Raw genomic sequence first — 12,052 nt, forward strand, 5'->3', positions numbered from 1 at the left:
AGATTCGCAGGGTATTCTAAGAAAATATTCGGAATGGAGTTCGAGATTCCGAGTGAAATCTCCTCCGAGATTCAGAAAGGAATATCTTATGAGATTCAGAGGTTGAGGTTCGGGAGAAATCATCTCCATGATTCGATTGGCGATCCTTCAAGATTCGGGAACAAGTCGGTGAGAAATCTTCTCGGAGATTGGAAGAAAAATCTTCTCCGAGAGTTGGGAGGAATCTTCATTGATATTTGGAGGAGTAAATCCTCCTAGAACGGAAGGAAATAGGTAAGTTCATTCAGAAAATTCCTTTATTGGGCAGAAGAATAAAATCTTGAACAGCCAGCCTGTAAGTCGATCAAACAAGGTTGCTAAAAAGCACGTCAAAGTGATTTTTCACGCAAGTTTATTGCGTTTATCAGTTGGAAAAGTGCAGGAATCTAGCGTATGGTAACTAAAATGTGTTCGATACAGTTTTCTAAAGCAGCGGTGATAAATATTTCCCTACAAAATGATGTATTATCGCTGAATTTTGATGAGCCAACATTTCATCCTCTGACAATTTTACCTCCCGTAATACCAATAAAAAAAATGACGCAAAAAAAGGAATTTGTTAATTGTTCGGATGAAGTGGAATAAAGTTCAAAGTTTTTTTTTTCTTTTTCCATACATCGAGATACCGGAAGTTTGCACTTCCTGAATAAAATTAAAGTACAAGTTTCGCATTGTCTCACGTTCCTTGAATTTATGATTCTCTTCCAAGAATTGGAAGTATCTCCGACGGAGGAGAATCCCTTTCAATATTCGAAGGGAAATCTCATCTGAGGTCCAAAATGAAAATCTTCTCCGAGATTCAATGAGGAACCCTTTTCCAAAATTCGAAGGGGAGTCTACTTCGAAACACTGAGAGGAGTCTCCTCGGCGATCCGGAGCGAAAATTTCCTCCGAGATTTGGATGGGAATCTTCTCCAAAATCTCCTCCGAGATACGGAAGAGATTCTTCTTTGAAATTCCCATGGGAATCTCGTCCGAGATTTGGAGGAAGGTAAACATCCTCCGAGATTCAGAGAGAGACTTGAACAAGAATCTCTTACGAGATTCGGAGGGGAATCTCTTCCAAGATTCGTAACGGAATCTCCTCCGAGGATTGAAGTGAAATCTCCTCCAAAATTGGAAAGGGAATCTCCTCCGAGATACGGAAAGTTATCTCTTATGAGATTCGTGAGGAAAGCCCTTCCGAGATTTGGGAGGATATCTCCTCCGAAAGTAGGAGGAAAATCTTCTCCAAAATTTGAAAGGGACTATTTTTTGACGGAAGGGGATATTCTTTGGGAAAGTTAAAATTTTTTGAAGGTCAATTCTTCTACGACCCTTTTCAGAAAAATATATTAAGCTCGTTTAGTGGAATGTATTAAACCGTCTAAGACGAATTAAGTACTGTCCATTTAATTCCACCAGTTAATTTTCGTTATCTTTGCAGATACGTATTTCGACCACAACTGTGTGGTCGTCTTCAGTGTCTTGTACTTGACTCGACTCAAAAATTCGTCTTAGACGGTTTTTCTTCTACGACATTAGGAATGGAATCTCCTCCGAGATTCGGAAAAAAGCCACCTCCGAGATTCGCAAAAAAAAATGCCGGCAAGATGGACCAACACTGGTCTTAGCCAGACAAACCAGCAAAAAAAAATCCCCGAAATTTGAAGGGGAGTCTCTAGTGAGATTCGGGAGGAAATTTCCTCCAAGATTCAGAAGGAAATCTCCTTCGAGATTCTGAGGGGAATCTTCCCCGGAGGTCCTGGAAGAATCTCCTCTGAGATTCGGATGGGAGTTCTCTCCGATATACGGAGTGCAACCTTCTCCAAGATACGGAGAAAAGACCCCTCCGAGATTCGGAGGCGATAGTCCTCTCCGCGAGAAGGAGGTGAATCTTGATCGAGAAGGGAAATCTTCTTCGAGACTCAGAAGGCCTTTGATATTCGGAGGGAAATCTCTTTTGAAAAGATCCAATACGTAATAATAACGCAGTATTCTACATCCCCCTACTTTCTATGCCCCACTTTTTGTATGAAGCATCAAATTTGGTGGCGTGGTTGCGGATGGAGGTGATGAATCTCTTCCAAGATTCGGAGAGAAATGGACTCCGCGATTTGTAGAGGAATCTCCTTTGCGATTGCAAAAGAAATCTTCTTCGAGATTCGGACGGGAATCTTCCTCGAGATTTGGAGGGGAATCTCCTTCAAGATTCAGAAAGGAATCTTTTCCCAAAATAGGAGGGGAATTTACTCCGAGATGCGAAACAAAATCTTCTCTGATAATCGGAGGGAAATTTTGAAAGGAGTCTGCTTCTAGATTCGGGTTAGCACCTCCTCTTAAATTTGGAGGGAAATCTAGTCTGTGATACGGGGATCTACTCCTAAATTCGGAGAAAAACCGCCTCGAGAGACCGAGAGAGAGAAATCATCTTCGACATTCGGACGGTAAACTCCCTCATGTTTTTGAAAGGAAAATTTAAGAAATTTTCTCCGAGATTAGAAGGGGAATGTAATTCCGAGATGGGATTCTCTTTCGAGATTTGTGAGGAATTTGTTAATTGTTCGAATGAAGTGGAATAAATTTCAAAGTTCTAATTTTTTTTCTTGTTTTTCATACATCATGGTACTGGTATTCTACACTTCCTGAATGGAATTAGAATACAAGTTTCACATGGACTCATGTTCCTCAGAATACGAAATTTATGATTCTCTTCCGAGAATTACATCTCTTTCAATATTCGATGGAGGAAAATTTCCTTCAAGATTCAATATTTTCCATAATTTGAAGGGAAGTCTACTCCGAAATACTGAGAGGAGTCTTCTTGGAGATCCGGAACAAAGTTTCCTCCTGGATTTGTATGGGAATCTCCTCCAAGATTTGGGGAGGAATCTTTTCCGAGATGCGGAGGAGATGCTTGTTTGATATTCACAGAGCAATCTTGTCCGAGATTCGAAGGAAGGTAAACAAACATCCTCCGAAATTCAGAGGAGAATCTTCGCTGAGACTTAAAGATGAATCTTCTACTCCGATTATCAGAGTAGATCTTTTCCGAGATTTGGGAGGAGGTCTCGTTCGAGATTCGGAGGAAAATCTTCTCCTACATTTGAATGGGATTCTCTTTTGACGGCAGGGGATCTCTTTTAAAATTGAAAGGGGAATCTTTTCCGTGAAAAGAAGTTTTTTTTCCACGAGACTCGATGGGAATTTTTCTACGACATTCGGAAAAGAGCCTCGTCAGAGATTCACAATAAAACTCCCCAAGTTTCGGAAGGGAGTTCGAGATGAATTTTTTCCTAAGATTGGGAGGAAATCTCCTTTGAGATTCAGAGGGGACCATTAGACCTTAGACCCTGGAAGAATCTCTTCTGAGATTCAGATGGGAGTCTTCTCCGATATACGGAGTGAAACCTTCTCCAAGATACGGAGAAAAGACTCCTCCGAGATTCGGAGGTGATACTCCTCCGAGATTTGGGAGATAATCTTCTCCGCGAGACGGAGGTGAATGTGGTGGTGATTCGGAGAGAAATGGACTCCGAGATTTGGAGATGAATCTCCTTTGCGATTGCAAGAGAAATCTTCTTCGAGATTCGGACGGGAATCTTCCTCGAGCTTTGGAGGGGAGTCTTCTTCAAGATTCAGAGAAGAATCTTCTCCCAAAATTGGAGGGAAATTTCCTTCGAGATTAGAAGGGGAATGTCCTCCGAGATTCGAAGGAGAATCTCTTTTGAGATGTGGAGGGTAACTTCCTCCGAGATGCGAAAGGAATCTCCTAAGAAATTTTGATGGGAGCCATCTTCTGGATTCTGAGAAGCACCTCCTCTTAAATTCGGAGGGAAATCTTCATTGTGATACGGGGGAAGGCGAATCTACCCCGCTCCGTATCACAGAGAAACCGCCTCCGAGATTCAAAGAGAAATCTTCTTCGAGCCTCGGACGGTAATCTCCCTCGAGTTTTGGAGAGGAATCTCCGCCAAGATTCAGAGGGAGATCTTGTAACAAAGTTACAACCTATCCTATTAGATTCATTTAAGAGTTAAATTAAATCCTTAATGCTGTTTTTTAATATAGAAAATTATGTATATCATGATCCTTGTCCTTAAAAAAAATCAAATCTCAACAGTATTCGAAGTTACCCTTCGCATACAGAGCCATAATAGCGATAGCGTTTCCCATCTCTGTTCTCGACCCATCTGACAGATCGAAGGAGGTTCAAGTTGGCGGTTTTTGATGTTGAAGCCGAGCGGATGGAAGCACAAGAACAGGAACAATAGCCTCGGGATCGAATAGGGACGAAAGGTCCCAGCCTTGGGTAAAACTCTCTCTCAAAGTTTGACCACAGAGTAGGAAGGTTGTGCCAAGTAAAAATAAGGGCAAAAATTGTAAATTTTTGGTGAGGTTGCCATTAGTGCATATAGTAGACAAGAGTGACACGATAGCAGGCAATAGTGACAAAAATTGACATAAAAGTGGGTGCTGTGTCGGGTGGAACTCCACCGAGAACACCGGCGTGTCAGATGCCAAGTGGCGTCTAAAAAAATAATTATCAAAACTGTAAGTCACATGGTTCAGTTACAACAAGCCAATTCTTAAGCTCTTGATATTACGCTAGGCTCAAATTGTGATTAGGAAGTTGACTACCCGAAGCACTACCGAAGAAATCCGGTCAAAAACGGTTAAAGGTAAGAAGTTCGATATTGAGGTTAGATTTCCTATGCTAATTCGTAAAAAAACCGTTTGAAGATTTTCCTTCAAACGAAGGTCTAACCCCCAGGGACCAGTCTATTGCACCGCTGTGCCACCCCTCACGACGCCAGTGAGTCACTACTCTGGCCGATGTGGCTATACCGAGGTTCAAGGGTTTACGATACTCCCGGTGACAGATAAGCGGGAAAAGCTCTGGTGTTGACCACGTGTGAATTCCCCTACCGAAACCGCCCTCACCACTACATCGGTACATAACTTGCTGTGAGTCTCATGACGGGAACCGATAGTTCGAAAATCCACAACCAGGGGCGTTCTCGATCGGGCTCGTGACGTCATCGTGAAGTGCAAATTGAGCAGCGCGCGCATCGGCAGTATTGGGCAAGTAGCGCTAGAAAAATCGGAAAATTGTAAAACCTACTAACCGTAGATTAAGACAAAAATGCAACACCGGGTAGAGAGAGACGAAAATATTAAACGAAAGTTGTTAAAAGCTACGAAATGAAGCCATGTATTCTTTGTATCGATTGGTGATCAATTAGAGGGAAAGTCTTCCTTTGGCTTACTATCGGCCATCGGGTTCGAAGTAGTATAGGCTCTGGATCTGGAAAACCTTCAAAGCACCAATCCACCCTAGAATTGTAATATATTTTGCGGGTTAATTGTCGTCGGTTTCGGGCTTTGCTGAAGCTCGGTTTCGTATTGGATGTTTAAGATAAGGACTCGTCCTGAAGTCTTCAGCCGGGTACGGGATTTGAGATACACACGCTCCTTCGCGGAAGGTTCGCACCTGCCTGGCGCTTAAGTGAAGGTGGTTTCGTTCTTTCCTTTTTCCTCCATTTCCCCTCCCGTTACAATCTTCTCCTAAAATCTTAGGAATTTCCTTTGAGATTAGAAGGGAAATGTCCTCCGAGATTCGGAGGAAAATCTCTTTTGAGATTCGCAGGGGAATTTTCTCTGCGATTCATAAAAAATATCCTCTGATATTCGGAGGAGAATCTTCTTCTAAGGTCAAAGAGGATTCCCCTCTGAAATTCGGAGGGGATTCTCTTTCGAAGTACAGATAAGGGGGGGGGCTCTAATCTACTCCGGGATTAAGTGAGGGGAGCTTCTCCGACATTTGAAAGTGAGCCTACCCCGACATTTGGAACGGGAGCTCCTCCAAGGTTTGGATACACGCGGAGAAGAATCTATTCCGAGATTTAGAGATTAATCTCCTCCGAAATTCGGAGCTAAATATCCTCCAAAATTCGAAGGGAATCCTCGTGGGGATTCTTCTTTAAGATTCGGAGGGGAATCCCAAAATTTGGAGGGGAATTTCTTTCGAAATTCAGAGAGGAATCTCCTTCAAAATGCGGACGGGAATCTTCTTCGAGATTTGGAGCGGAATAAATGTGATTCGGAGTGAAGGGAAGAAGGGAATGTCCTCCGAGGTTAGAAAGGGAAATCTTTTTCGAGATTTGGAGGGGAATCTCCTCCAAGACTCGAAACTGATTCTCCTCCACAATTTGGAAAAGATTCTATTCCGAGATTAAGAAGGAAGTCTCCTTCTGGATTCGAAGGGGAATATCCTACGATATACGGAGATTCGAAGTTAAGAGATTCGTTCAGGATCCACCAGCAAAATTTGGAGGGGAATCTCTTTCTTACAGATTCGAAGAGGAATCCACTTCAAGAAACGGAGGGGAGAACTTCTTCCAGATGCGGAAGATAATTTGTTCCAATTTGGAAATAATTTTCTCCGTGATTCGGAAAGGATTCACTTTCAAGTTTCCTAGGGAAAGTGCCTCCAAAATTAGGGAGGAAATCTTCTCCGATATTTGGTGGGGAATCTTCTTTTTCGGGAATTGGGAGGGGGGAGGGGATTTCCTTCAATATCTGGAGGAGCGCCTCTTCCGAGTTTCAGAATGAAGACACTTCTGAGATTAGGAATTGCGTCTTCTCAGAGATTATGAAGGGCTAATCCTCTGAGATATAGTAATTCTCCGCGAAACGAGGGGAATCTTTTCCGAGATTCGATGCAAAATCATTTCCGAGTTTCAGTGACAAATCTTTTTCGATATGTGAAGGGGAAAATCCTTAAAGATTTGGAAAGGAATCTCCATCAAGATTTGGAGAGAATCTCTTTCGAGATTCAGAACAAAAATCTCTTTGTGAAGTTCGGCGAGAAAACTCCTCTCTGAGATTCAGGATATCTCCTTAGAGATTCGAAGGGGATTTTTCAAGATCCAGAGGGAAAACTCTTCCGAGATTCGGAGAGGAGGCATCTTCGAGATCTTGAGAGCATAATTTTAAAAGGAACCTCCGCTGAGATTCGGATTGGATTTTGCTCCTAAAGCCAGAGAGAAATTTTCTCCGAGATCCGAGGAGGAATCTCTTCCACACGCTTAAAATCAATAACACAGAGATATGTTTGCTTCACACAAAACGGACCTAATGCAGAACAACATCTAGATGAGCGACAGTTACACAGCCACAAAAATAGCTCGTGTGGTTTTATTGAAGCTTGGATTTCAATATTTTCAACGGTATTTGGTTCGTCATGAAACAAGGAACCTGTACAAACGTTTACATATAAAAAAGGACCGTTGTCACGACCGTACTAGGCATTTTTGTGCCTGTGTAATTGTCGCTCATCTAGATGTTGTTCTGCATTAGGTCCGTTTTGTGTGAAGCAAACACATCTCTGTGTTATTGATTTTAAGCGTGCAGATTCGGAGGGGAATATCCTCCAAGATTTGGGAGGAAATCTACTGCGAGATTAGGTGGGGAATCTTCTTCGAGATTTGGAAGGGATTCTTTTTCGAAATTTGGAAGGAATCTCTTTCGAGATTTGAAGGAAATTTACTTCGTGATTCAGAAGAAAATCATCAGGGATTCGTGGAGAGTCTTCTTTAAGGAAACATCCAAAAAATAACGTAACGCTTAGAGGGGGGGGAGGGGTTGCCCGAAGTGTGACAATCCATACAAAAATTTTGAATACTCCATACAAAAAGTGTGACATTGGGCGAGGGTGGGTTGAAAACGGCCATTTTTTGCGTTTCGTAATTAATGGATCGTCCTTAAGATTCGGAGGGGAATCTAAAATTTGAAGGGGAATCTCTTCCGCAATTCAGAGAGGATCTCCTTTAAAATTTGGAGGGGAATCTTCTTAGAGATTTGGAGTGGAATGTCTTCCAAGATTCGGAAGAGAATAAATTTGGTATACGGAGGGAAAGTTCCTCCGAAATTCAGAAGGGAATGTCCTCTGAGGTTAGGAGCGGAATCTTCTCCGAAATTCAAAACTCCAAATTCTCCAAAATTTGGAAAATAATCTATTCCGAGATTTACAAGGGAGTTTTTATTAGATTCGAAGGGGGATATCTTGCGAGATTCGGAGATTCGGAGTTTAGAAATTTTTACAAGAACCACCTGCAAAATTTGGAGGGCTATCTCCCTTCAAATTCGAAGAAGAATCTGCTTCGAAATTCGGAGAGAAATTTTCTCAAATTTTGGGAAGAATAATTTCCTCCGAGATTCGGAGAGGATTCTCTTTCAAGATTCTGAGGGAAATTTCTTCGAAAATTCGGGAGGAAATCTTCTTTGGTATTTGGTCGGGAATTTTCTCCGAGATTCGGGGAGAATCTCTTTCAACATTTGGTGAAGCCTCTGCTAAACGGAAACTCCTCTGAGATTCGGAGTGGCGTTTCCTCAGAGATTATAATTAAGTAAATAATCTTCTCCGCGAAACGAGGGGTAACTTTTTCAAGATTCCATGCAAAAACTCTTCCGATACTCAGAGGCAAATCTGTTTTCGATATTTGGAGGGGAAAATCCTTCAAAATTCGGAGGGGAAACTCTACCAAATTGTGTGGAGGAATATCCTTTTAGCTACGGAGGGAATCTCTTTCGAGATTCAGAGAAAAATCCATTCGAGATACGGAGGGGGATCTACTCCGAGGTTTGGAGAGAAATTTCCTCAGAGATTCAGATGGGATCTCATTAGTATATCGAAGATTCAGAGGGAAACTCTTCCGAGATTTGGAGAGAAAGCATCTTCGAGATCTTGAGAGGATGCTCCTTGGAGGTTTCAAAAGGAATCATTCCGAAATTTCGAGGTGAATCTTCTCTGATATTTGGAACGACATCCGAGATTCGTAGAGGAATCTTCTCCAAGATTTAGAGAGGAATGCCCTTTGAGATTGAAAGAAGAATCACCTTCGAGATTTGGAATAGCGTCTCCTTAGAGATTCGGAGAGGAATCTCCTCCAAGGTTTGGGCAGGAATACATTTCGGACCCGGAGGGGATTTTCCTCCAAAACTCCTCCGGAATTCAGAAGGGAATGCCTACTGACATTTGTGAGTGAATCATATATGGAAGGAAATCTCCTCCGAGATTCGGAGGGGAAACTTTTCCGAGTTTTGAACGGGAGAGGAGATCCTCCGAGATTCAGAGGGGATTCTTTTTCGAGGTTTGATGGAGTTTATCCTCCGATATTTGGAGGGAAATCTCCAGAAGATTTTTGGAAAAGAATCTTCTTCGAGATTCGGAGAGAAACATCCTCCTGGATAGGATACGGAGAGGTTCCTCTTTCGAGACTTCCTATCCTATCCAAAATATTTTGAGGGGAATTTGTAATTCGAATTCTCCGATATTCGTAGTAAAATCTCCTCCTGGATTCGGAGAGGTTCCTCTTTCGAGACTTGGAGGGGTTTATCCTTCAATATTTGGAGGGAAATTTTCACCGAGATTCGGAAAAGAATCTTTTTCGAGATTTAAATATGAATCTCCTCCGAACTTCGTTGGCGAATCTTCTTCGAGACTCGGAGGGATTCTTCTTCGAGATGTAGAAGTAGATAAAGTCTTCCAGATATAGAGGGGAATCTCCTCCGAAGGGGAATCTCTCCAGAGGGGAATCCGAGATACGGAGAGGCCTCTCCTTTGCAAGGGAGGGAATCTCCTCCAAAATTTGATTTGCTTAAGTACAGCCGTTTTGCGGATATTCTTAGTTGTAGGAAGAGTAACCTATTCTTACTTCTAATAGACTCATTGCCATCCTCGTTGACAGTATACCAAATTTGTACGATTTGGCTTAACTATAGGGTCGTGCAGTATAAGATAAATTTGAGAACTTGATAGCTTGACAGTCTTCGACTTACCATAATTGTTCAGTTCGTATACCAGTCTGCTCTATTTATTTGGTGATTTTGGCCTCAAAATCAAACTTGAGTCAATTTGTGTCACTAATGTTGATTGGATCTGATAAATTTCTCAATATTTTCGTAATGAGTGGAGACTTTCTCAGAATATTAAATGTAACACATTTTATGTAGAAGTTTTGCAACCTCCATTTTCGTTGGTACAATATGGAACAGTTATGTATAGAAGAGAGTGTAAGCAAAGTACAATTGTTATCGAAGTGTATTAAAAACCTCATTCGTAATTAGTTATGTATGGATGGACCATTAACTGGCTTGATTTTTGTGTATGCATTTGCCCAACCAGCGTAGCGGAAGGCAAATTTTAATACTGTTCTGCATAAAAACCTTACAGAAACTGTTAAAAACTTTGGCATTTACAATTGCGTAGGAATTTAATACATGTATTGAAATCTTACATTTTGCTGATTTCTTGTATTAAAACCTTGAAGAGTTATGTATGCCAAGAACTTTCAAATGATTGTAAGATTTGTCTAATGCGAATATAAAGAGTGGATATTTTCACAACAATTGTACAGGACAGGTTCGTGGTTGAAAATAATCCAATTGAATTCCTCACTGAAAACTGATCGTAAATCGAGACAGTGATGTGATGGATTGCAAAATGTAATGCCTGGCGATGGAAAGACTAAGAGAAATGAATAAGGAAAAGAGTCCTGGATATAAATTCACATTGCTTATGGTAATAAAGATAAAGTTTCGCTCCACATAATTGCATTAGTCGTCTTCAATTAATATGTCTCCATATTTTTTTCGCACCAGAAAACGAAATGAATGAATGAATGCTTGATTTATCTTCTTTCCCATTTCCCAACCATTATCCGAACCCCTCCCACCGAACCGAGATCCTACTCAGTCGTTCCATTTCCTAGATGAGCCTCATATTTCTCTATGCCGTATCATCCGTTTCCTGTGATTTTACAACCTTTCGTCTTCGACTGGTACCGCCCTCCAACCAACTTTTTAAACAAAGACAAATTCGTTGGAGTTTTGCATCACTTTGTGGAGCAGCTCAAGCTGTTGGTAGGGCAGAGCAAGGAAGTCGAGCTGTGACGGTAACCGTATGTGTGTGTGTATGTGGCATAAATCTGGGCTTCTAATAAATTTGATGCTTCCTTTTCGGTTCTGCTCCGGAGGAATACTTAGTTTCAAAGTACCGTGTCGGTGTCTGAGCTGGCGTCTGGTTTTGTAACTCTGGCTGTAGGAGGCATGACTCTGGAGGTCGTACCCAGTAGATGGAATATGTTCCACTCTCTTCGCTCTGTCAGAAGCCTAATCTTGCATGGAAACCATAAGGAGGGCATATGTTGTAAGGATTGAACACTGAAGGGTCGATGAAACTTAAAGCGAATGGTTATACAACTTTTCGATGCAAATAAGTTCGACATAGCACCGAGGAAGGCAAATATGTAACTCCATGTTTTTTTCTTCCGTTTCTTTCATAGGTCACTGCAACCTGCCACCGATTTTCACGCAAGACATGAACAACCTGGCCCTGCCGGAAACGACGCCGGTAGGCAGTGTCGTGTACCGGCTGGAAGGTTACGACCCGGAAGGCGGTAACGTCTCGTTCGGACTGCTCGGCTCGGACAACTTTATGGTCGATCCGATCAGTGGGGACGTCAAGGTGATAAAACCGCTGGACCGTGAGGTAAGTTGCCGTTCATGTGAGTGGGTACGTTAGGGATGAGTCATAAATTTGTATTTGGTCGAGCCGTTTTGCTCTCGTGAATTGATTATGCCGCAGGAGGAAATACTGGATATGATTAGATAGATGGTTTGTGCTCGGAGCATGGTTGAATTTGAGATTCACAAATAGCAGTTACAAAAGATCGAAATTTGGAACACTTAGGCTAGATCGACGCACTTTAAATTAGTCATGAGCAATACATGTTCTTCAAGAATGAATGTTTTTATATCTATTGTCTCCCGAAGGTAGGATGTAACCCTGACCTTGATTGCCTATTACTTCTTGTTCCACTCTACCATTGGACCATATGTAAATGCTTTCGGAAATAAGCAATGCGTTCTCATATTTCATCCCGGTACGATTTGAATTCATTGGAATTTAAAACGTTGGGCAAAAGCAATTTCCCAAACAATGTTGATGCAAGCCTAGCTACTGGTAACT

General features: G+C 41.8%; 1 protein-coding gene across 8 annotated transcripts in view; it reads left to right on the top strand.

Moving 5' to 3' along the window:
• The window catches only part of LOC134227108 (cadherin-87A), a 1,007,180-nt gene that overhangs the window by 723,942 nt on the left and 271,186 nt on the right, over positions 1-12,052 (top strand). For all 8 annotated transcript variants that reach the window (XM_062708398.1, XM_062708391.1, XM_062708382.1 and 5 more), the window contains one exon: positions 11,367-11,572. In XM_062708398.1, the coding sequence (XP_062564382.1) occupies positions 11,367-11,572 (206 nt within the window). The remainder of the gene's footprint in view (positions 1-11,366; positions 11,573-12,052) is intronic.

The sequence above is a fragment of the Armigeres subalbatus genome, chromosome 1, assembly GCF_024139115.2.
Source record: "Armigeres subalbatus isolate Guangzhou_Male chromosome 1, GZ_Asu_2, whole genome shotgun sequence".
In the NCBI taxonomy this organism is placed as follows: Eukaryota; Metazoa; Arthropoda; class Insecta; order Diptera; family Culicidae; genus Armigeres; species Armigeres subalbatus.